This window comes from Budorcas taxicolor, chromosome 5 (genome assembly GCF_023091745.1).
Source record: "Budorcas taxicolor isolate Tak-1 chromosome 5, Takin1.1, whole genome shotgun sequence".
In the NCBI taxonomy this organism is placed as follows: Eukaryota; Metazoa; Chordata; class Mammalia; order Artiodactyla; family Bovidae; genus Budorcas; species Budorcas taxicolor.
Genome location: NC_068914.1, coordinates 101,770,972 through 101,796,976, shown reverse-complemented (window position 1 = coordinate 101,796,976; position 26,005 = coordinate 101,770,972). Strand labels below are relative to the sequence as shown.

At 49.5% G+C, this 26,005-nt stretch overlaps 1 protein-coding gene across 1 annotated transcript; it reads left to right on the top strand.

Moving 5' to 3' along the window:
- The first annotated feature begins 117 nt into the window (after positions 1-117).
- Positions 118-25,772, top strand: IKZF4 (IKAROS family zinc finger 4). The gene is made up of 8 exons (XM_052639580.1): positions 118-305; positions 9,063-9,113; positions 15,667-15,771; positions 16,764-17,024; positions 17,999-18,166; positions 20,621-20,770; positions 21,221-21,352; positions 21,992-25,772. The coding sequence occupies exons 2-8, from the start codon at positions 9,074-9,076 to the stop codon at positions 22,753-22,755; spliced, it is 1,620 nt and encodes a 539-aa protein (XP_052495540.1). The 5' UTR covers positions 118-305; positions 9,063-9,073; the 3' UTR covers positions 22,756-25,772.
- The last annotated feature ends 233 nt before the right edge of the window (positions 25,773-26,005 follow it).

Sequence of the window (26,005 nt, the reverse complement as noted above, 5' to 3'; positions counted from 1 at the left end):
ACCGCCTGTCGCCTGGTAGTGGGACCGGAAGTTGTTCAGGGGAGGGGGACAGTCGTACTGGGGGGGTTTATGGGGGGGGCCTGTCCCTCCTCAGGTGAAGCCGCTGATGGAGATGGAGCCGCCGCCGCAGCTGAGGGCCCGGGTCCCGCCTCCGGCCCGGTTGTGGCCAGCTCAGTGACCCCACTCCCCCCGCACTGGGCCGTCCGGGCCAGAGTGGGGGAACCCCGCTGCCCCGCCTCCCTCTCTCCCAATTCCGTCCCCTCTCCCTCACCCCCCCAGCCTGCGCGCGCGCGGAGCTGCCTCAGGTGAGTGAGGGGCGGGGTTTGGGCGAAGCGCGAGAGGCGGGGCCTCGGCCTCCGGGGGCGGGGCCTGAGGGGCCTGGAAGTGAAGGGAGGGGGACACGTGGGCGGGGGCCTGGCGGGTAGAGGGTCCCTGGGTGGGCAGAGGCCCAAGGGAGGAAGCTGGCGGTGGGGGGCAGGGGTTGGCGCGAGGCCATAAGATTGACAGGGACGTAGCAGGGACCTAGGCGTCCTAAAAAGGCGGGAGATGGGTCAAGGCAGGGAACCGAGGACAGGCAAGACCTGGCGTGTGCGAGGCTCCTCCGTTGGGTGAGGTTGGGGTAGAACAGAAGGATAGAGTGGAGAAAGGATTAGACTGGGTACTTGGGCAAAGAAGCAAGAGGCTGCGGGTGGCTAGGGGGAGATGTCGGTCAAGAAGGTTAGCGAGAAAGACATAGGCCTAAGTGGGAAGACTGGGAGGCAATGAGCAGAGTGGGAGAAACAAGTGGTAGAGAAGAAACTTAGAGTGGAGCAAAAAGTGCTGTGTGTGGCACTATGCGGAGTGAAAAGTTCACGGAACCTGAGAAGCAAGGCTGGGAAGGAAGAGAGTCATTGCATAGGAGCCTTAAGAAATGTAACAGGCAGAAGTCCTGGGGCAGACAACCAGAGAGAAAAACAGACTTGGGAAGCAAGTCTAAAACAAAACAGCCTTCCCTGTACCTCCTCACACAGCCCCATCACAGTTATTTTCTTCCCCCAGTTTGCTAGAGTTGTAGAACTCATTGTTTGATTTCTGTGCTTTTTTTAAAAAAAACTATGAGTGGTCCTGTTTAGTGACAATGTTTAATGGGAACATGGGACTTTAGATAGGAGATATTTAGGAAATATGGTACCCCATTTCCCCCTCCAACGTCATGAATTTACTGACTCTGCTTCCAGGAAGATTTGATATATAACCAACCACAGTGTGTCAACACTGAACAACTTTTTTCACCTCAGTCCCTTCTCTTATAAAGCAAAATTGTCTACTGTCATGACTTAAACACCTCCATTTACATGTTTGAGAGCTCCAGCTATGCCCCAGTCTCCCCAGTATGAGCCCTCAAAGCATCAGTGGTGAGCTTGGTATGGTTGTGACTTACAGGTCAACTCTAGGCCTTCCAATATTATGACCAAACAGAAGACTATTGAGGCCTGGCTATTTCCCCTTACTGCTGTTTGTTCACTTTGCCTGTGTGAAGGTACATGTTCATATCCTTGGGGGAAAAAAAAGTGAAAGTCCCTCAGTTTTGTCTGACTCTGCTACCCCATGAATTGTAGCCTGCCAGATTCTTCTGTCCATGGGATTTTCCAGGCAGTAGTACTGCAGTGGGTTGCCATTTCCTTCTCCAAAACTGTCTACTGTTGTGACTTAAACACCCCCACTTACATGTTTGAGAGCTCCAGCTTACCCTAGTCTCTCCAGTCTGAGCCTTCAGAGCATCAGTGGTGAGCTTGGTGTGGTTGTGACTTGCTCACAGCTCAACTCTAGGCCTTCCAATATCATGACCAAACAGAAGACTATTGAGGCCTGACTGTTTCCCCTTACTGCTACTTTTCCTTGGGGGAAAAAAACAAAACAAAACAAAAAACTGTCACTTAGTCTTGTCTAGCTCTGTAGCTACATGGACTGTAGCTTGCCTGGCTCCTCTTCCCATGGAATTCTCCAGGCAAGAATACTGGAGTGTGTAGCCATTCCCTTCTCCAGGGGATCTTCCTGACCCAGGGATTGAACATGAGTCTCCTGCATTGCAGGCAGATTCTTTACTATCTGAGCCACTTTCAGTTCAGTTCAGTTCAGTCACTCAGTCGTGTCCAACTCTTTGGGACCCCATGAATCGCAGCATGCCAAGCCTCCCTGTCCATCACCAACTCCCGGAGTTCACTCAGACTCATGTCCATCGAGTCAGTGATACCATCCAGCCATCTCATCCTCTGTCGTCCCCTTCTCCGCTGCCCCCAATCCCTCCCAGCATCAGAGTCTTTTCCAATGAGTCAACTCTTTGCATGAGGCGGCCAAAGTACTGGAATTTCAGCTTTAGCATCATTCCCTCCAAAGCAATCCCAGGGTTGATCTCCTTCAGAATGGACTGGTTGGATCTCCTTGCAGTCCAAAGGACTCTCAAGAGTCTTCTCCAACACCACAGTTCAAAAGCATCAGTTCTTCGGTGCTCAGCCTTCTTCACAGTCCAACTCTCACATCCATACATGACCACAGGAAGAACCATAGCCTTGACTAGACAGACCTTTGTTGGCAAAGTAATGTCTCTGCTTTTGAATATGCTATCTAGGTTGGTCATAACTTTTCTTCCAAAGGAAGCATTATAAACAGGTGTCTGACTAACTAGAATATTTCCACTTAAGATAACTCAAATTCTGAGGACAAGACCAGATAAAAGGCTAAATCAGATACTCTGGGTGTGGCATCTTATTTGGTAGGGTATGTGAAATGCCCAGCCAGGAATTCCTCATCTCTTCATGAGTCTGGCAGTAGGTCAGTGAATCTTTCTTTGCGGTATGCAGTATGCGGTATTTGGCCTTCCCCACTTAGAGCCTAATTCAGAGAATCCAGACAACTCCCTGGATCACAAGAACAGTCAAACTAGTGGCTCCTGAGATAAAAATAAAGCCCTTATAAAAGAAAATAACCTTCCCATTGGGAATCAGGAGAGGTCTCACTGGAGCTTCTGGGGTGGACCCCAGGATGGTGGGAGATGCCCTCAATTTGGCAGCTTCAGAATTATGTCTTGTTCTACTCAACAGATGTTGGTTTCTCAAGCACAAAACATAATGACCTTGTTGCCCACTGAGTGGATATATGTGTAAGAGATTCACTTTGCTGTACACCTGAAACTAACACAACATTGTAAATCAACTAAACCTCCATAAAGATTAAAATCATCATCATCATCATCATCACTGGGGAGGGACCTCCTGGGTGGTTCAGTGGCTATGACTCAACGCTCCCAAGGGGGCCCGGGTTTTACCCCTGGTCAGAGAACTATATCCCACATGCTGCAAGGAAGATCAAAGAACCAACATACCACAGCTAAGACCAGGTGCAGCCAAAGAAATAAGTATTTTAAAAATAATAATGATCCCTGGGCTTCACTTCAGATCCTTAGTGAGACCAAAGAAAAAAATTCCCCTTCTCCCTACTGCAACCAAAAGGATGACATGGAGACGTAGCCCTCTCTCCACTTCCACCCGCATTTTCCAGCAACATCCTCTTCACTACCTTTCTACCCATGAAGCCACATGGAGTGTGTTTTAAATTCCAATTTTGGAGTATCACCGGGTCAAACAGAATTCTTTGGAGGATTTGAAGAGCTTTCATTACTTGTGATGTCCACCTTATTTCAGGCTTTCAGAGCCAGTACGTAGAGAAAACTTGACTTTCTGATATTTTCGTCACCAATAGTTAGAGCTGTGGGTATGTTTTTGTGGAGATGGGGATGGTAGCTGAAGCCTGACCTTGGAAATCAGACCTTGGACTGGTCTCACTTGCTGCTTGTCAGGAAGTGTAGTGGGAAATCTGTCTAGAAGGGAATACCTGTTCCTGCCCATTCCTGTTCAAATGCAATGTTATGTTGGTGAGAGAAAGCCAGGGCCATGGAGGGCTCTTTTTAGGGTGCCAGGTGCATTCGAAAGAACAAGGAAGAAAATCTTTGTCTCAGGTTACAATGACCAACCTTTCCTCCCTCCTCACAGAGATACTTCCTTTTAAATTGGGAGGCTGGCTGTTTCTAGGTGCTTTGTATTCAGCTCACTGAACTGAATTTACAGTACATATATACCTACCTCCATCACTGAATGATGTCTGTGTTGCTATAAAGTCAGTTTCCTTTTGAGATCTTTGAACTAAGCCTATCTTGTGTCACTAATTTCTCTCACGTTATACCTCCTCCCCCTCTGGTGTGTCTCCAATCTGCACTGTCTAATTTGACCCAGTTCCTCTAAGGAGAGGCCTGGCAGGCCAGGGAGGGGAGGAGGTTCTTGGGGGACCGGGAATGGGAAGGTGGAGACGGATATGCTGCCTGGAGATTTGAGCAAACAGTGAAGTACATCTCCTGATGTGCTCCTGGCTCTCAGAATACCAGAATCAGGAGCAGCAGAATCTCAATTCCATCCGACTCCCAGGGCTCCCGACTTGGCATTTAGACCAGTTGGAGGCAGCTAAAGACTGATTTTGCCCAAGATGTGTCATAGAGCACCTGTTGAGAACAATTAAGCAGAAGAGCTCAGTTTACTTCCAGGAACCAAGTTCAACTCAGAAAACAACTCCTTCAGACCCTTCTGGAAATTGGTTTAAGACCATTTGGACAAGTGTCCAAAAATGAGATGCACTTCCTGAGCCAGTACTAACTGAATGCTATGCTTCAACTGCTCTGCCCACCTAGTGCCTTTCTAGCTCCGGGTTCATACAAACACACAATCCCATTAGGATGTTTCTCCCGGTAGAGCCTGCTCAACTGGCTTTTTCTTTTAAGTAACAGACCCCACTCCCATGGGGATCACAGCAAAGGAAAAGATGTAAGAACCAGGGAAATTGATACTAGAACCAGGGAAAAGCAAGAAAATCCAAAGGCATTGAGTACCCTGGCTTAAGAAAGGAAGTAAGACGGTTTAATGGAAAAAGCACACCTCAGAGAGACAGGAAACTGGGGTTCCTTTTGTTGTTCCAGCTTCACTGTGAGCCCTGAGACAAGTCACTTAGCTGCTCTGAGCCTGTTTCTCCAAGCAGAAAATGGGGAAAAACCTTTCACTCTTGCTTCTCCTGCATTGGGGTATGTGTGTGTGTGAGGGAAATAACCTGTGGCATCTTGAGCTTTACAAAATCCCAAAGGGCAATTATGTAGCTAATGATTCAGAAATGAAAGGGATCCCATAAGTACGGGACTGCCCTCCCTCATATTTGCATCTCTAACCACTGAAATTCTAGGCTAATTCCAGAGAGTTCACTAGCCACTGTGGACTTGGGCTCTTCTTATCATTGCCCCTAAGGGACCCTTCAAGGAACCACTTATTATTGGCATGGTCTAGCAGTCTGGCCCGGAGAAGGCAATGGCACCCCACTCCAGTACTCTTGCCTGGAAAATCCCATGGATGGAGGAGCCTGGTAAGCTGCAGTCCATGGGGTCGCTAGGAGTCAGACATGACTGAGCGACTTCACTTTCACTTTTCACTTTCATGCATTGGAGAAGGAAATGGCAACCCACTCCCGTGTTTTTGCCTGGAGAATCCCAGGGACGGGGGAGCCTGGTGGGCTGCCGTCTCTGGGGTCGCACAGAGTCGGACACGACTGATGTGACTTAGCAGCAGTCTGGCCCCAAAGCTCAGTCCATACCAGGGAGGATGTCAAGAAAAGAGGAGTTGGAAATAAACCTAGAGAATTTTTTTTTCTTCCACATCCAGACTTCCTAGGTGAGACTAGAAATCTCTCTAATGAAATCTAGGGAGAACTGCTTTGTGAAGCGAAGCAAAGCCCCGTGTCTCGGGCTTTCTCGTGAGACGTTTTAGAGCATGATATCTCTCAGCACTAGACAAGAACTATGAGAGGTGTCGGGGTGGTGAGACAGGATAATAGATACTTTCCTGATGTGTGCCCTCCAGAACCCCCCACCCTCACCTTCAGTCAATATAGTAGTACACTCAAACCAAATTTTCACCCATTTGCTTCAGTGAGATCCTTCAAAGAGACCCAAGAATCCTGATAGCAGCTCAGGCTGTTCTGTTGCCCCACTCTGTTGTTGTTCAGTCACTAAGTTGTGTTCAACTCTTTGCAACCCCATGGACTGTAGCACGCCCTCTGTCTTCCACTATCTCCCAGAATTTGTTCAATTCATGTCCATTGAGTCAGTGATGGTATCTAACTGTCTCACCCTCTGATGCCCCCTTCTCCTTTTTCCCAGCATCAGGGTCTTTTCCAGTGAGTTGGCTCTTTGCATCAGGTGGCCAAGGTATCAGAACTTCAGCATCAGTCCTTTCAATGAATATTCAGGGTTGATTTCCTTTAGGATTGACTGGTTTGATCTCTTTGCAGTCCAGGGAACTCTTAAGAGTCTTCTCCAGCACCACAATACAAAAGCATCAACTCTTTGGTGCTCAGCCTTCTTTATGGTTCAAGTCTCAAATCCATATGTGACTACTAGAAAAAACGATAACTTTGACTATATAGACCTTTATTGGCAAAGTGATGTCTCTGCTTTTTAATACCCTGTCTAGGTTGGTCATAGCTTTCCTTCCAAGGAGCAAGTGTCTTTTAATTTCATGGCTCCAATCACTGTCCACAGCTATTTTAGGGCCCAAGAAAATAAAATCTGTCATTGCTTTCACTTTTTCCCCTTCTATTTGCCATGAAGTCTGGGACTGAATGCCATGATCTTAGTTTTGTGAATGTTGAGATTTTAAGCCAGTTTTTTCACTCTCCTCTTTCACTCCCATCAAGAGGCTCTTTAGTTCCTCTTCACTTTGTGCTGTTAGAGTGATATATTTGCATATCTGATATCCAGATATGATATTTCTCCTGGCAATCTTGATTCCGGCTTCTGAGTCATCCAGCCTGGCATTTCGCATGATGTACTTTGCATAAAAGTTAAATAAACAGGGTGACAATATATAGCCTTGACGTACTCCTTTCCCAATTTTGAACCAGTCAGTTGTTCCATGTAAGATTCTAACTTTTGGTCTTGACTCACTTTCAGGTTTCTCAGGAGACAGTAAGGTGGTCTGGTACTCCTGTCTCTTTAAGAATTTTCCACAGTTTGCTGTGATCCACACAGTCAAAGGCTTTAGGGTAGTCAATGAAGCGGAAGTTGATGTTTTTCTCAAATTCCCTTGCTTTCTCCATGATCCAACAAATGTTGGCAATTTGATCTCTGATTCCTCTGCCTTTTCTAAACCCAGGTTGTTCACTTGCATGTTCTTGGTTCATGTACTGCTGAAGCCTAGCTTGATTTTGAGCATAACCTTGCTAGCATGTGAAATGAGCACAGTCGTATGGTAGTCTGAACATTTTTTGTCATTGTCCTTCTTTGGAATTAGGATGAAAACTGACCTTTTGCAGTCCTGTTGCCCTACTGAGTTTTCCAAATTTGCTGAGTGCAGCACTTTGACAGCATCATCTTCAGGATTTTAAATAGCTCAGCTGGAATGCTGTCACCTCCACTAGCGCTTTGTTCGTAGTAATGCTTTCTAAGGCCCACTTGACTTCATACTCCAGGATGTTTGACTTTAGGTGAGTTACCATACCATCGTGATTATCTAGGTCATTAAGACCTTTTTTGTATAGTTCTGTGTATTCTTGCCACCTCTTCTTAATCTTTTCTGCTTCTGTTAGGTCCTTCCCGTTTCTGTCCTTTATTGTGCCCATCCTTGCATGAAATGTTCCCTTGATATCTCCAATTTTCTTGGCGAGATCTCTAGTTTTTCCCATTATATTGTTTCCCTCTATTTCTTTGCATTGTTCATTTAGGAAGGCCTTCTTAGCTCTCCTTGCCCCACTCTAGCTCCCCAAAATCTGCCCCTGGGGTATATATTTTTCATTAGATGACTGGTGAAAGCAATTTTAGATGTATGTAGTGAAAGTCACTCAGTCGTGTCCAACTCTTTGTGACCCCATGAACTGTATGGTCCATGAAATTCTCAAGGCCAGAATACTGGAGTGGGTAGCCTTTCTTTTCTCCAGGGGATCTTCCCAGCCTAGGGATCAAACCCAGGTCTCCCACACTGCAGGCAGATTCTTTACCAGCTGAACCACCAGGGAAGCCCTATTCAGCCAATGCTACTACTATATTTGCTTATTTAATAAACTTTAAGTTCCATTCTTCTAGACTGTTGCTAGTATTCTCAAATACTTTTCTCAAAATTTTGCATTTTTGGTTTTCACTTTTTGGAAAATGTAAGGATGAATTCCACTGCTCTGAACATCTGCTATTGTTCTAGATAGGAGATGGATGTATGTAAATTTCTACCAAATAGGGATTTTTTTTTTTTTCTCCTCCCACAGGCTCCTAAGGAGATAATTCATTGCAACAAATTATCACTTTTAATTGTCCTCACTTCTGGATTGTTTAATACTCTACTGCCAATTACTGTTTGCCTTCCCTCAAATAGACTAACCTGCATTTTAAATTCAGGTTCCCCTTCAGCTCCCCTTAAAAAAAAATAAAGGTAGCAAAGTAATTGACAAAAAGTAAGAAGAAACCACTTAAGGATTTAATGTCCCCTCTCTGAACCTGAGGTGGGCGGCTCTTCTCTATCTTCTGCTTTCCTGTCCCCCTTCCTCCCCCCACCCAAACATGTTTGCCTTGAATGACTAAATCTAAACTTCTTAGATTACTACTCCCTTCTTAACAAAGTGTAGCGACTCTGTGGGGTTGTTTCTTTGCCTGGTGAGCACTGAGCTGTAACATGTCTCCTTTCTTACACCATCCGCTTCACTTACAGAGAGAGGGTCTACTCTCCAAACAACACAATCAGGGACCAGTTCGGAATGAGACAGCGCTTCCACCTGAGAGACTGGGGAAGCCTGCAGAAGTTGGGAGTTAGAGGAGACCCTGGGGTTTGGAAGTCAGGGTACATCGTCTTTGTCATCAGGACAAAGTCTGAGGTTTTGCTTTGTTAGAATAGGGTCAGAGCACACTTAAGTGGTCCTTTAGGGTTCTTGCTAACTCCAGGATGTTAGAGAGAAAAACTACTTCCTTTCCAGATCTAGCTTCTAATAGTAGCTGTTTTCTCTTCCAGCAGAGTCTAAGATGGACATAGAAGACTGCAATGGCCGCTCCTATATGTCTGGTATGACCTCTTGTGCTTTCTGTTTGTCAGGGGCTGGGAGCACGCTCTCCTGTGGAGCAGAGTGGAGAGCCTTCAGCTTAGCACATGACCTCCCAGTGCACTGCAGTCTTGAAACTGTCACTTTTGGTAGTGCTAGATAGAGTGGTTTGTTTTGTTAATTTTACATTCCCTAAAAAGTGATTCTCTTCTCAGACTTCTTGGAGGATAGGAGCAGGGGAAGGAAATAAGAGGGGTACTGTGAGTGGAGACTATTAGAGAGAAGAGATTTGAAACAAAGTAGTGGAAGCAAGATCTGGTTCCTTCTCCTGTGCTGAGGTCACTAACCAAACATGACACCCAGGGTTTCAAACCTCAAAGGCCTGCAGGGGCCAGGTAGGATGTAACAGAGTGAAGTGGGCTCAGATGATGAGCAGAAGAGAGTAATGGGGACAGTCATGGACTGGAGAGTACATGTCCTTCCTCAAGGAGCAACAGCTCTGCAGGGTCCACTGGAATGTGTATCCAGTGTGGCCAAAGCTTCCAGTTTTTCAAAAGAAATCAGAAATCAGGATTTTATATGGAATGTCTCCCTTTAAAAATAATAACTTTGTATTTTAAGAAATGTTCCATGGGGCAAGCCAAATTTGTCTACAGTCTGAATTCAGCCAGTGGGCCAAGAGCTTACACATTTGAAGTAGAGAGAGAGGGAGACCAATTCTCCCCCTATCTTTTCCATGATCATAAAGCTTTTTATACCTGCCAAATACTCTTATGAGGCAGAAGAGGTCCCGGGTTGTAGTATGGATGGCTTTTAGGGATATGAAAGTAATCACGATCCTCTTAGTTTCACAAGATGAAAAGAAATGAGGAACCTCATTTGGCTCTCTCTCCGAGGGTGTAGAAAATGGCCTAAGACAGAATTTGTCTCTGGGATGGGAAGGAACCATTTTTGGGACCATTAGAATTTTGGGGCAGGAAATGATTGTAAGAAATAACGGAATCCAGAATTGGGTTTTGACATAACATGTATCCCCATAAGTAATCCAAGCACCATTGTAGTAATGACCTAGAGTTTATTTTTTTTTTACTTCAAAAGTGGGACCAATGGAGGAATTATGGGCATGCACTAAGGGAGATAGCAAGATGGGCCAGACACACATATGAGAGTTATTGGCAGCACCCAAATAATGTCAAGATAAGTTGACTCTGACCCCTTTCTCTTTTAAGGAGGGAAGGAGTTGGAATTGGTACAGGCATTTGATACCTGCTACATGCTGGACAGAGTAACAGGGATCAAGTGGACTGATTCAGTTGAAAGAGACTTTATTGGAGCTAAAGTCATGTCTCTTCTAAGGAGCCAGCCAATCCTCCTGCCTCCTGCTGAGGTGGGCCTATTCAGAAAACCACTATTGAGCAACACCTGTTCTCAGGACCCTGCCTTGGAGCTGAGAACACTCAGAGGAAAACTAGTCCCTACCCTAAGGCAGGCAAGTGAGAAACTGGGAACCTAGCTGAGGAAATAGCCCATGGAGCACTTTTCAGCCTATCTCTGGAGAACATTGGATATTAGAAGAAAACTGAGTGTATTGGCATCACTGTGCTATGAAACCAAGCTTTCCCGGCTTTCAGCAGGTTGGCACTTCCTAGATGAGAAGAGTCCTCAGCAAAGGATTGTTTTTGAATGAAAGTGGAGGCCAGAAACCACTCACCTGTGTTTTGAGAATTGTAGATGTCAGCAGCTACCATAGAGAGGGATGGGGACTAGGGGAGGGGGGCTGGGAGTCAAGGAAGGGCTCACATGAGCTCTGAAAAGCAGCCCCTGCAGGACCAGACATGGCTGAGACAGTCCATGTGAGGGTCTCCTGAGAGCTGCCCCCGTACCCCTGCCCCCACCACTCTTCTGCCTCTACACAGGGGACTTTCCCTTGCCTGGCCAACTGATGAAGGGGGAATCTCTCCTGTTCTCCAAAGAGGTTTTCGCCACACAGAACCGATTCCAGAAAGTCCACCTCTTCCTTCCTTATCTCTTTCTTTGGAAAGATCATTCCCTGGGGTGGGTCGAGGGCAGTGGGGTGGGGGGGCAGGAAGAGAGGGAAGAAAGGAGTCCATTCATTTACCACACAGATGCTCTCCCCGCCCCCACTCCCTATCTTTCTAGGGAAACTGAGTTGCTCAAACCCAGCTCATACAATTAATTGACTGAGCAGTGCTTGTTCGAAGTTTTCTGGGACTGTGAAATGTTTAAGGGAACCTTGGAAGAAAGGGGTCCAGAGGTAGGCAGCCCAAAGTTTCCCAGCCCCTCCCACCCCCTAATTCTTGGAATCAGAAAATCTAGTCTTCCAAAGTAGGTCAGCACGGCGGCCGTGAGCAGCTCTTCTGGAAGGGAAGGGAGCCGAGGCCTTGTCTTGATGGAGGGCGAATTCATCCAGGGCTGTCGGCGGCTGGGGCCCCAGGGGCACAGGAGGGGAGGGGAGGTGGGGAGACCGGAGCAGCACTTTGCTTGGGATCCAAAAGGGCTCCAGGCCACAGTGCAACACTAGCCCCGAGATCAAACTGTGCAGGGCCCTCTGGCTTCTAGGAAGGGGGAGGTTGTTAGTCCCGCCCACCCCAACCCCCCCAATCTAGAGAGCGACCTCCCTCCTGGAGGAGGAAGAAAAGGAGGGAAGACAAGGGCCTGAGTTTGGTGGGGGAGGGGCTTTCTGCTGATCTGGAGCCTTGAAGCTGCCCCTTGTCCTGGGCCCCATGACCTCTGAGGCCTTGTCTTCCCCAGCTGGCAAAGCATTGGGCCTTCCCTGGGGCCCCCCTCTTTCTCCCCCTATCCAGCGGGCCCATCCATCTCCCTCTCTCTCTTGCACACACTCTTGTGTCTCTCAGGCATTTGTTGTGCAGTTCCTCTTTGTCTGCTGGGCACGAGGGCAGCAGCATCTGCCTCCCTCCCAGTGCACCCCCCACCCCAAGCCCTTCACCGTCTTGAGAAAGGGATGCTGTAGCCTAGCGACCCCCCCCACCTCCCCACCAGAGGCACAGACACATTCTCTCCAGCCCCCTCCCCAGGCACATTCAAGCGTGTGCTGCTTGCGCTCTCCCTCTCTCTCTCTCTCCCCCCCACCTCTCGCACCCTCTCTCTCTCCCTCTCTCTCTCACACACTCACACACACACACACACACACACGCACACACACACTCATACACACACACACACACAGACACCCTGGGCTGAGTTCTTCTCGCTGGCTGCAGCCGTGGGCCTCTGCTCACCGAGCCGCTGCCGCTGCCTGCGAAATGACGGCGGTTCCCCTCACTTCCAGGAATCCACGCTTCCTGGAAGGTGAGTGGCTGGGCTCACCCCTGCCTGCCACCGAGACGCAGACATGCACACACCACCCGCACTCGCTCGCCGTTTCCAAGGCGGCGGCCGCGCTCGCACCCCAGGGTCTCACCGGCAAGGGAAGGATAATGTAAGTTCAGGCAGAAGGTGGCTAGTGGAGGGGGGCGGGGAGGGGGGGCTGCTGCTGGGGCTGGGGAGCCAATTCAGTAACAACTCCCGGAGCCTGAGGAGAGGGAGAGGACTGGGGGCTGTGTGTGGAGCGGGGGAGGGGGCGTTCCTCCTCACACTTGAGGAGGATGGGGAAGGGTGTTTGGTGTTGCTAAGCAAAGGCTGCGACTTGGTCAGTGCAAGCTTGTGGTGACATCTTGATTAGGCCTTGGGGACAGATGTAGAGCTGCCTGGGATGAAATGCCGAGACAGGCTGGGGTGGGAATGGGTCATAAAAGAACCTAGGTAAAGAAGGGTCCCCCGACAGCAGATGCCTCTGCCTGGAACTGAGATGCGAGGGGCCTCAGCCTCCTCCCCACAATAGAGCTGGGGATGGGCGTCTTTCTCTGCTCCTGTCCCCACTCTTCCCTGCCAGCAGACTAGCATCCCGCCCCCTGGAGCCCATGGTCAAGAAGGCAAAGCAGTTAGGACGAGGTCCCTTCAGAAAAGCGTGGAGGCTCTGGGACCCCACAGCTGGCTCCTCCCTCTGTTTGGAGGAATGGAGGAAGGGCAGCAGGACCCGAGGCCTGGGCCCCCTCAACTGGGAAACACATCTAGCTGGTGGGACACTGCTCCAGTTCCTTTCTCTCCTTACTGCTTTTCCTTTACCCACCTCCTGGTTCCTCTGATGTGAACCTCATGATTTGGCTTTGCCCTCCAGGGGGTTTGGATTCAGCCAACCTAGGATGACTTTGACCAAGAAAATTTCTCTGAGACCTAAGGGCAACCCTAATTCTTGGCTTTGATAGTCTGGGATTTCTCGGGAGTCCCAGGCATTTGAAATTCCCTCTCTGGGTTTTCTGGGGCCGAGAGAGGAACTGCCGAACTTCCTAAATTGGACTCTTGTTCTCTTCACCATCCGGCTAAAACTCAAAATCCCTGGAGCCCCCGAAGACTTTCTAACCCCTGAAATGGATTTATTTCAGGTATTAGTCCCGTAAAAGTCGACCTGAGCCTGTTTCACCTCTTACCTGTATCCTAGGGAGGGCAATGGCATCAAAGAGCCTCTTGAACTACAGGTGTGACCCTGGAAGTACCTGTTCCTCCTGTACCCAGGCCTTAAGAGGGAGAGCCGAAGAGAATGTTTCCCCCTTACTGTCCCTAAATATCCCTTTAAGGATGTTTTCCCCATATATCAAGCCCCAGGCCCCAAGAGGCAGCCTCAGCCCAGTAGGCTGGGACCAGCGATGGATTTCCAGCAACCTCACTCATTCTTTTAGGGTCGGACTTAGCACCAGGCCCCGGAGCCCTGTTCTTCCCCCATTACTAACATCCAGTGATTTAGGACAAGTCAGCCCTTTCAGCCCTTCCAACCTTAGCAAACCCTACTCAGTTAAAAGGACATATTTTAAAAACTGGGTCTGAGTCTATAGGTCTCAACCCACAGCTCTGAGATGCTCACTTGGTGATATGTGTGTGGTATTTATAGGGGGCAACATTTTTTTTTTTTTTTTTTAGATAACCACGGCTCATCTAAAGAGCCACAGCTGGGGAACCTTGGTTTCAAGCCATAAAGCTTCTTCGATAGGTAGTGAATAAATGTCCTCAGGCTTTGATGGGCTAGAGTGGGGCAATGGGACTTTTAGTAGAGGAGATGAATGGGAAATGGTCCCAAAGTCCTGAGTGGTTGTTTTCTTCCCACTGACCAAAGCTGGAGAGGGATCCCTCAGGAGGGTGTGTTCCGGATTTCTTGCCTCAGGCCCAAGACTCCAACCATTTTATAATGGAATCTTTATTTTGTGAAAGTAAGTATGTGCATAGCTGGGAAATTGGGTAAAGTGCTAATAGGTGGACTTTAGGGATGAATTTTAGGGTTTCTCTCTCTCTCTCTCTCTCTCTCTCTCTCTCTCTGTCTTCCATATTTAGACCTGTGTGCACACATCTATGCATGTTCATGTTAGCAAATAATGTAGACGGCTAGCCCAGTGTTTATCCCCATAGGTATGTTCTCTTTATGTCCATCTACCTATGTGATATATGTCCGTGTCTGTGTTTATCTACATGTGTTTTATTTCACATGTATATTTGTGCAGAAGATTGTGGGGAGGAGGGTTTTTTTTAAAGACATGATTCGTACCTTCAGGTATGTTATCTGATTTTTAAAAACATACGTGACACTCTTAGAAAGTATTTTTACAAAGCTATTTGTCAACAAATTAAAATGCATATATATTGAGAATACACTGATTATTTCACTGTCAAGGAAATGTCAAGTAGTAACTATGTGATTGGAATACTATCAGATGGAGGTTTTCTAGAATAGCTACATTTTTGCTGATTTTAGAGTGAGATGGACCCAGGTCTTGCCTTCTGAAACAGTGACTCCCAGTTAGCTCTACACAGATGAGGGTTAAGGACACGGGTACTTACTATTTGTGATCAGATCCGGGTTCCACCACTACCAGCCCTGTGACCTTGGACAAGTAACAGAGCTGTTTTTGTGCCTCAGTTTCCTCATCTGTAAAATTAAAGATCATACCAGCCCTTACTTCACAGGGTTGTTGTAAAGATTCAATGAGATAATTCTTTTAAAGTGTATAGAATGACGCCTGGCATGTAGTAAGCACTCAATTAATGTTAGCTGCTATCATTATGATTACTATTATTATCATTAGATTCAGGGACAATTCCAGCCGCCCTTCCTGCAGATCCCGAATCCGGTGTCGGGGGCTCCAGAGAGTAACAGTAGGGAAGAACGTCTGTCCTGAACTGCCTCCCTCGCAAGGCCCCCATTTTCCTCTCCACCCCGGCCCGCCTAGCCCCAGCCCTGCTTCCTGTGGACGTCAGGCAGTGATGCTCTTCCCCTCAGGCCTAGATGAAGGTAGGGTGGGCAAGGCACAGCCACTGAGCTCGCAGAAGTCAGCGCCGGGCACCCAGGCTGACGAGGGCACGAGGTATGGTGCCCTACATACAACGCTGCCTCATACATGGCTACAAGATAAATGTTTGTGAAATGTAACTGAACTTTGAAGAGATCAGGCGTAGACGGAAAATGGCTCGAGCTGCAGCTTCACCTTCCTTCTTGTTCTCTCCTCCAAGGTAGCGGGGACTCATCTTTGGAGAAGGAATTCCTCGGGGCCCCAGTGGGGCCCTCAGTGAGCACCCCCAACAGCCAGCACTCTTCTCCCAGCCGCTCACTCAGTGGTAAGTGCAGCCTCCAGCCTCCCGGGCCCTGGGCACCCAGTGTGTGTCTGGCCCTCAGGTCGCCTTCCATGGCAGCCATTTCCCGCTCACTGCCTCCGTCTGATTTCTGGCCCAGAGTACCTAACAGCACTAAGGAGCTCCATGTCTACGGTTTCTGTGACTTCTGAGGGGGGGGGGGCGGTGAACCTTCATTGCCTATGACTAGGGTGGAATTGAAAGAGGCACGGGTGGGATTAAGGTAAAGGCTCCAAAGAAAAACTCTGGAACTGAGCAGATGGAAGTGGTCATGAGCTGGAGTTACATAGGAAATAGAGATGGGAAGGATCCCCTCCTCACCCCCGCCGGTCTCCTGCCAGACAGGGTCCCCATGACTGCCCCTCCTTGCTGGCCCTGGATCTGTGACATTCTCTAAATGGTTGGAATAGCCAGGAATGTAGGTCAGAGCCAGAGCCAAAGCTCTCTCCTCAATGGCTCCTCCCTCCTCCAGTCCCCTCTCCAGATTTTCACAGAGGGGAATAGAGGTGTCCGGCCCTATGGGGTGGGAGGATAATGTGAGCTATGTCTGTCTTCCAGTTTTGCTCTCTTTTCAGCCCGCCGTCTCCGTCATCATAGGACCGTTTTCCCGCCAGTGTTATTCCCTGGCTTCCTGCCCGGGGCCAAGCCAGACATCTTCCTTAATGACAAGAGAGTGGAGGAAAAGGCTCCCCTTAGTCTCCTCCTCTCTCCAGTAACTGAAGACATCCCATGTACCCCAACTTTTTTCCTCTGGAAACCTGTTTACCTCGTGGGTGGGAGAGGAGGGCAAAAGCTTGTCTCAAGTCCCAGCAGGACCCCATAGCACCACCCAGGATACTTAGGAGATCCGCTTTTCTTAAAGCCTGAATGTCTCAGGGCTTGGAGACAGCCTTTGGGACTTAAGGAGGGCCTCTCTGGCCCTCGGGCAGGCTCCCTCCTTGGTCTGTCTCTATCCTAAACACGCTCCCACCCTCCAGCCAACTCCATCAAGGTGGAGATGTACAGTGATGAGGAGTCGAGCAGACTGCTGGGGCCGGACGAGCGTCTCCTGGAGAAGGATGACAGTGTGATCGTGGAAGACTCCTTGTCGGAGCCACTGGGCTATTGTGATGGAAGCGGGCCAGAGCCTCACTCCCCTGGGGGCATCCGCCTGCCCAATGGCAAGCTCAAGTGTGACGTCTGCGGCATGGTCTGCATTGGACCCAACGTGCTCATGGTGCACAAGCGCAGCCACACGGGTGAGTACGGCAGGCGCCCCAGGCCCAGGCCAAGCGGGGTCGTCTCAGGAAGGAGAGGTCTCTCCCAGCACTGTTTCTAGCTGCTAAAAAAAGGTGGGGGGTGAAATCTGGACTCCATCAACACCTGTACTTCCTGGCACTTTCCTCAACTATAGTTATAAAGGCAAGCTGGTGTTTGTCTCAGGAGGTGATGGAGGAGAAGACGTGTTGCCTCAAGAAATGTCCTATAGGGGACTTCCTTGGTGGTTTAGGGGTTAAGTCTCCAAACTTCCACTTCAGGGGGCATGGGTTCGATCCCTAATCAGGGAACTAGATCCCACATGCCACACTCAGAGGTGCCACAACTAAAGGTCCTACATGTTATAACGGAGAGCAAAGATCCAAGTGCTGAAACTAAGACCGGGCATAGCCAAATAAATAAATTTTTTTTACAAAAAGAAGAACAATCCTATAGTCCAGCAAGGTGCTGTTTGGGCTCTTCTGTCTTATGGGTTTTTTTTAAACTATGCCAGTTGGCATGTGGGAACTTAGTGCCCCACCAGGGATCAAACCTGTGCCCCTTACCGTGGAAGCACTGAGTCTTAACCACTGGACCACTAGGGGAAGTCCCTGTCTCATGAGTTTTTAAATAAAGGAAAACAGAAGCCTCTTCACAGCTATCTTGGGCTCCAGGCTCCTGGGGCAGAGCAGGCCCTGCGGGGTTCAGTTCTTGCTAACAGTCTTAGGCCCAGCATTCCAGGCCTGGTACCCTTTGCCCTGCCACACACCTCTAGTCCAGTTCTCAGGGTGAGACTGTACCCAAGGGGTCCTTTTCAAGCAGCATTTGTGTGTGTGTGTGTGGTACTGCCCTGCCTTGCAAATGTGTTCTGAGCACCTTCCTTCCCTGGGCTGGGTAGAGCAGAGGGTAAGGGACTAGGTTCAACCTTCACAGTTCCTCACCCTCGCTCGTCTGTGATCTCTTCTTCCCCTCATAGGGGAAAGGCCCTTCCACTGCAACCAGTGCGGTGCCTCCTTCACCCAGAAGGGCAACCTGCTGCGTCACATCAAGCTGCACTCCGGGGAGAAGCCCTTCAAGTGCCCCTTCTGCAACTATGCCTGCCGCCGGCGCGACGCACTCACTGGCCACCTCCGCACACACTCGGGTAGGCCGCAAGTCCAGAACACCCAATAAATAGAACTCAGCCACTTCTCTAGTGTTGGAGGGTTACAGTGTCTACCACTGAGGGGGGCAGAGCACTCCCATAACAGAGCAGCAGGCCCCAGGGCATTTGGGGCTCTTTGATGGGATATTTTACATCTGCCATGCTCTGCGACATGGAGCAAGAGGGGCATGGGTGATGTTCCTGGCTGTCAATAGTCACCCTCCCTAACTTGGCTTTTAACATTCATGATGATGCCAGAACCATCCGGGGCCCATCACCCTCCCTTCTGAGCACCAGGGACACCCCTCCTTCCACTCTCATGTACTCCAGCCCCACACCTGTCACCATCTTCACCACCCCGCACAAACACCAGAGGTCTCTGGCAACCTCTGTCTGTCCTCCCTGAGACTTCCGGCTGGTTCCTGTAAATTTCCACAGGCCTCTCAAACTGGAAGAAAGGAAGCCTAGGGAAAGAGTATCCCATTTCTGTTTCCCATCTCACGAGGTTGTTACCTTCCTAGAGGCAAGAGCAAATCCAGAGGGTGCCTGGAGGTCAGTGTTGGGAACACTGCCAGGGACCCTGGACTAACCAGGTTTCCTAGCCCCAGCCAAGACAGGTTAAGTCAAGATCTTTCTGGATCAGCTGGACAGACAGCACTTTTGAAGCCTTTCACTAAGTTTTAAGCTTTTGACTTGGACTTGGGAAAAGGCCAGGAGCTGAGCTGGCAGGAAGGAGGGAGCTCAAGATTGGGAAAAGGAAGCAAGAAGGGCAGAGGGGAAACAATTAGTAGGGTCTGTCCTTGGAAACTTTCCTTGTTTTTTTTCTCTCTTCTTAAACTCTCCTGGGCCAGGATTTAAAGGGCCAGAACAGTCACCTCACCACCCTCTTGTTCCAGATTTCCCCAGCCACCTACCTTGTTCTAGATTCTCTTACTTTGGAATTGAGACCTTTCTCTCTATGTATGTGGAGAACTAGGGAGAAAGATCATTATTGATTCAGGCATTATAATCTACAAATATTTTACATGTGTCTCCTCCCTCATGTGATCTTCATAACAATTCCAAGGTAGATGTTATTATCACAGAGCTATTCCACAGCCTCGCTGGAATCCAATTAATGGCAGGTGTGAGCGGTAGGTGCGAGCAAGTCAGACTCCTTTTCTGAGGAAAAGGGTGGCTCCCCCTGCTGGTTTGGAACAAGGATGGCTTGGCCCCCTAGAATTCTTACCAACCACAGCGAAGCCAGCTGGGAGGACACTGGATGTTGTTGTATAGGACGTTTTAGGGACACAGGTGGACAGAGATACACTGATCTAAGCGTTGGGTCTCATCTCTGTGAGATATTTTCTATCACAGCCTACACTATAGGAAAGAAAAGGGAGTTCCCCTCCCAGATGTTAGACCATCTCCCCAAGAGTCTTGGGTGGACGAGGACCACGGCATTCATCTTATCCCCCAACCGCTTGGGTTTACAGAAAAAGAGCAAAAAGGCAGTAGGTGACTTAGTCTAGGCCCAGGTTAGGCCTGTGTCAGTAGGGGCAGAGGCCGGTAGTAATTACCAGCCTCCTGAAGATACCCTCTCCTGTCTCCCTGCTCAGTAGTGGCAACATACTTTCACAAATATCCTCTCTCAAGTTGTTTTCAAAGGAAGTGTTGATCTCAGTTTTCCCAACCTTTTATTTTTATCACTGGAAACAAAATCTTTATAACCTCTTCTTTGTTTTTTTTTTTAAAAAAAAACGAAGACCCCCCCCAAATTGGTGTTTTCTTCCTTTACTTTCCTCTGGTTATTTTCTTTATTTTTCTCTTCTCAGAATTTCTCTATCAGTGATGGTTTTTCTGGGGCTCTCTTGGTATATCTCAGTGTAGCGAAAAAGAAAACTGAGCAATTAAAACCAGGCCGGGGATGGAGGTAAAAATATAAGTAAAGGTCAGTGAACATGCCCCTCCCCACCCTGGCAGAGCTGAGGGCTCTCATTTCTGTCACCCCAGCCCACCAGTTTCCCCCAAACTGAAGCAGATAGTTCGTAAGCAAAAAAATCCCCTTGTCTGATAAACAGCCCTTACACCCGCCTGCCACATGGAAAGGTTAAACCACAGTCTGGGCCCCAGACTCTGAGATCCTGGGGTGGGGCCAGCCTGCCTGCCAAGGATGATCCCCTGCAAAGTCCCCGGGTCCTTCCTTCCTTTGAACAGCAACGTGGCCATCTTGAGGCCCACCAACAGTCCGAAGCCATGTGCCCTCTCTCCTCCCATCCCGGTGCGTTGTCTTTCTTCTTCAAGGTTCCACCGTCTGTTCACACTGGCCGCTGAAGCTGGGGAAAGAAAGATGAGCCAGAGAACTCAACTGAGCCACGTCCCTTCCTCCTCACTCCCATGCACACCTGCTCCTGGATGATTCTGTGGCACCAGCGAGCAGTGACTCTGATGCCCTCTCTTCCCTCTCCTCTGCAGTCTCCTCCCCTACGGTGGGCAAGCCCTACAAGTGCAACTACTGCGGCCGGAGCTACAAACAGCAGAGCACCCTGGAGGAGCACAAGGAGCGGTGCCATAACTACCTGCAGAGTCTCAGCACTGAAGCCCAAGCTCTGGTTGGCCAATCAGGTGAGGCCGCAGGCAGGACCATCAGGGAGTGCAGGACAGGGACGACCCCAGCACCTACCCTCACAGAGGGATGGGATCTCCGGAATAAATAAATGTGCCGAGCACCCGAGTTGGTGCAGAGCCCTGTGGTGGGTGCTGCAGGGAGATCCAGAGGTAGGGAGGATTTCATCTATGTTGTCAGTCTAATGGGAGAGAGAGAGAGCACGCAGGAGGTATGCAGTCAAGGGTCAGATGCATGTAATTGTCCCCACATCACCGGAAATGTGCTGTAGTGAGCTCTAGATGGGGTGCAGTAAGCAGAGTGCCATTTCCCAGGCATCCGATATGACCTTCCTCAGCTACTGACCTGCTGGTTTTCTCCAGGCAAAGGCAGCTGGGCCCCTGCTTCTCCTGCTCAGATGCTCCTGCCTGTTGTGCCCTCCCCACCCCACCCCTACTCCCTCCCACCAGGTGATGAGATACGGGACCTGGAGATGGTGCCAGACTCCATGCTGCACTCATCCTCTGAGAGGCCAACTTTCATTGACCGTTTGGCCAACAGCCTCACCAAACGCAAGCGTTCCACCCCCCAGAAGTTTGTAGGTAAGAGTCCAGTTGGAGAGGAGACATCAACTGGAAGCCACCACTTGTCTAAATCTTAGCACTGGTGGCTGTTAGACCAACTGGGTCTGGAGATTTGCTTGGGGTGGAAGAGACCAGCCTGATGGTCTCTTAGTGTTCAGAATGTATCCCCAGAATGGGGGGGGCGGGGAGTAAAGAAGAACATCCCTCACGAGGGGGAAGATGGGTCAGAGTTGAGGGCTCTCAGGATGGTTGTAAAAGGAGAGGGTTAGGGGTCAGGCTTTTCCAGTTTTTGAAAATGGTAAGGACTTCTGTTTATGGGGGCTGAGAGAAGGGCCCTTTGAGTCAGATTATGGGGACTGAGAGAAGGGCCCTTTGAATCAGAGAGAAAAGGTGTTTATGGGGGTCCCCGGCCATTAGCTCTCTCTGTGGAGAACAATGAAGGCAGTAAGTTTTCAAGACCAGTGGGTTGGGACCAAGTCCTTCTCTAAGATTATACCCCAGGGTTGAGGAGCAGCCCCACAGAGGACCTGACCTTGTGGGAGGTAAATGAGGGGTGGTGAATAATGTTACATCCCCAGGGAAAGAAAACAAAGAAGGAATCCTAGGGGAGCTTGGACTTACCCAGAGTCAGCCCTCCTGAGACCCTTCTCTCCACAGGTGAGAAGCAGATGCGCTTCAGCCTCTCAGACCTCCCCTACGATGTGAACTCGGGTGGCTACGAGAAAGACGTGGAGCTGGTGGCACACCACAGCCTGGAGCCTGGCTTCGGAGGTTCTCTGGCCTTCGTGGGGGCCGAACATCTGCGTCCCCTCCGCCTCCCGCCCACCAATTGCATCTCAGAACTCACGCCCGTCATCAGCTCTGTCTACACTCAAATGCAGCCCCTCCCTGGCCGACTGGAGCTTCCGGGGTCCCGGGAAGCAGGTGAGGGGCCCGAGGATCTAGCTGATGGAGGTCCCCTCCTCTACCGGGCCCGAGGCCCCCTGACTGACCCTGGGGCCTCCCCCAGCAATGGCTGCCAGGACTCCACAGATACAGAGAGCAACCACGAAGATCGAGTTGGGGGGGTGGTGTCACTCCCTCAGGGCCCCCCACCCCAGCCTCCTCCCGCCATCGTGGTGGGCCGGCCCAGTCCTGCCTACGCCAAAGAGGACCCCAAGCCACAGGAGGGGCTACTGCGGGGCACCCCAGGCCCGTCCAAGGAAGTGCTCCGGGTAGTGGGCGAGAGCGGCGAGCCAGTGAAGGCCTTCAAGTGCGAGCACTGCCGCGTCCTCTTCCTGGACCACGTCATGTTCACCATCCACATGGGCTGCCATGGCTTCCGAGACCCTTTCGAGTGCAACATCTGTGGCCACCACAGCCAGGACCGGTACGAGTTCTCTTCCCACATTGTCCGGGGGGAGCACAAGGTGGGCCAGTGACCTCCTGCCCCACCTCCGTCCACCACTCCACTGCCCTGCCTGCGGAGGCTAGCCCTGTCCTCACCATGTCTCTAGGGGTTGGGTTGTATAGCCCCCACCACTGGCTACCTGACTTCACCCTTGACCCTGACCCGTCCTCACCCGTGCTCCTCCTCCCCACTGACTGATCTAAGCGTTGTGATGAAACAGGTCTTTTGCTCATCTTTCTCCTTTTTCTCTTCTCCTTTCATCCCACCATACTCACTGAGTTATTTATTAATACAATTTGTTGAGTTTTTTCTTGCTTCTTTTTTTTTTTAACTTATATCACTTACCACACCCCCACCTTCCTGCCCAGTCCTCTTCCACTTTAGGCCTAATTTGTCTCTTTGCGCTTTCTCCAACAGCCCCAGGAGTAGGAAGCTCCTCTTAGTGCTAAGAGGCCTTGGGCTTCCTGATTTAGGTCCTCATCTTTTGCCGTATCTGATTCTTCCGTTTTTGATGCTGATCGCTCTCTCTATTCCTACCTTAGCTCTGTGGCATTACCTCTGCTCTCTGGGACCCTTCAACCTGGTACTCCATACCTCTTGTGCCCTCTCACCTTAGGCAGCTTGCACAACTCCTGATCAAATGAAGAAATCCCTCATTTGGAAGTAGGAGAGGCTGAAGAAATTCTCCCCAGGCACCCTGGGACTGAGGGTCCTCTTGACATCCCACTAGGAATTAGAGTTCCCCAAAGCCCACATTCGGGATCTGCCTCTCCAGTGTGATCTCTCTCTCTTCTCTCCTCGAACAACCCCCAACACTGCTGTACTCTCTTCAAACTGCCTGTCTACTCAGTGGTGGTTTTTCTCTCCTTGGAATGCCCCAACTTTATATTCTCAGGGGCCAAGGCTAGGTCAGCAATCCTCTGTCTCTGACACGTGTGGAGCCACAGGTGCCTAACTGGGAACCAGGGAAGGGAATGGGTCAAAATTCCTCTCTTTCTCTCCCACCTCTCAAACTTCCTCACTCTAGTGACCTACTTGGGCTCTCAGGGGCTCCTAGGTCCCTGTCCTATGAGAAACTGGTGGGTTGCTGCCTGATAACAGGGGGTATCCTCAGCCCCCAAGTCATGCTGCCTTCTCCCCGCTAGCAGGATTCCCCCTCTCATCCCCGGTCTCCTGGGCCCTGTTCTTAGGATCAGTGGCAGGGAGAAAAGGATGTCTCTTTTCTCTCTCCTAACTCTCAGTATAACCAAAAATTATCCCCAGGATGAGCAAGGGCATACGCCCCTCTCCCCATTCCACTCTTGTGCCAGCAAGAATGGGATGGACACAACTGAACTGGGAGAGTCATCCTTTACTACCCCCTCGACACTCAGCTCCCAGATGTAGGGCAGGAGGGGGCACTCTCCTGGCTGCTGCAGAGACTCCTGGCTATTTGGGTAACCTAGATAGTGAGACGGGGGCAGGAGGAGATTGCTCCACCACCAAGTGGAGGTCTCTTTCAACAAGAGTTCCCTGCCCAAGGCCACAGCCATCCCATTCTCTGCTTCCTTGAGATTCAAACCAAAGCCTGTTTTTCTATATTTAAAGATTAAAAAGTAAAAACCAAACAGAACACCTCACAAGTTGTAACACTTGGTCCTTCTCTCTCTCTCTCTCTCTCCCCTTTTCTCTTCCCTTCCATTTTTCTTTCCACATGTCCTTTCCTTATTGGCTCTTTTGCCTCCTACTTTTCTCACTCCCTATCAGGGATAATTCAGGGGGATGGTAAAGGGTTGGCTAAGGGACAGACCCTGGGATTGGGGCTCTTAAGGGCTCTAAGAGCGTCTACCTTATCCTATTATGGGAAGGGAGACCCTAAAAACTTCTTTCTCCTCTTCTCCCCCACTATGTGGTCTCCCCAAGAGAACCAGATTGTCAGGGAGGGACACTGTGGGTTGATTGTTTCTCCTTGACAATGTAGCAATAAACAGATGCTGCCAAGGGCAGGGGATCAGGGAGCCACTTGGGAGGAGAGTGGTCTCTGGAGAAGGGGAAAGTCTTCTTGAGAGCACCCCCAGGGAACTGGCTCCTTGTTTCAGAATGGCAGCAGAGTTGAGATTCATATCTGGGGTTCCCCTCAACTCTCCTGGTTATCGAGCCCCTTGCTATTAGACCTGCCTTCACCACCTCTTCTGCGTCTGCTGTGTATTTGGTGACACCTCATAAGGACTAGTCCCTTCTGGGGTATCAGAGCCTTGGGGTGCCTCATCTCCTCCCCGTCAGTTTTGGCACCTGTAACCTCCTGGAACATGAAGGACTATGCTCTGAGGCCATACTCTGAGCCCATGAGAGCAGAGACTGGAAGGGCAAGACCAGGTGCTAAGGAGGGGAGAGAAGGGCACTCTGTCTCTCTCCAGACCATCACTGCACTTTAACCAGGGTCTTAGGTACAAAATCCTACTTTCCAGAGCCTTCCAGCTCTGGAACCTCAAACATCCTCATGCTCTCTCCTAGCTCATTTTGCATAAAAAAAAAAAAGTAAGAAAAAGAAAAAACACACATTGAAACCCACATGGAGAAAAGAGGTGTTTTCCTTTTATATTGATATTTAAAATCAACACCACACAAAAAAATTTCTAAATAGACACTTTTCCAGACCTTTGTTTTTTCGTGTCAGTGTCCAAGCTGCGGATGCGATTTTGTAATACTTCTGGCAGCTTCTTTCCTTGTGTACATAATATATATATATAATATATATTTTTAATCAGAAGTTATGAGAACAAAAAGAAAAAATAAAACACAGAAGTAAGTGCAATACCACCTCTCTTCTCTCTCTCCCAGGGTTTCATTTGTAGCCTATGCTTGGTGTCTCCTTGGATCTTACCCCTTCACCTCCTCCTCTTCCTCTGGGGCCCCCCTTCCTTTTTTTTTTTTTTTAAAGAGTTTTTCTCCTTTCTCAAGAGGAGTTAAACTAGCTTTTGAGACTTATTGCAAAGCATTTTGTATATGTAATATATTGTAAGTAAATATTTGTGTAACGGAGATATACTACTGTAAGTTTTGTACTGTACTGGCTGAAGGTCTGTTATAAATAAACATGAGTAATTTAACACCCCTGGTTGTTTTTGCAGACTTCCTTTGCCTTGCTTTTCTGCTAGGAGGGAGGGGGACCTCCTTGTAGCATATTATACCAACTACTAAATGTTTTGAGGCTCAGCTGGTAAAGAATCAGCCTGCAATGCGGGAGACCTGGGTTGAGAAGATCCCTGGGAGAAGGGAAAGGCTACACACTCCAGTACTCT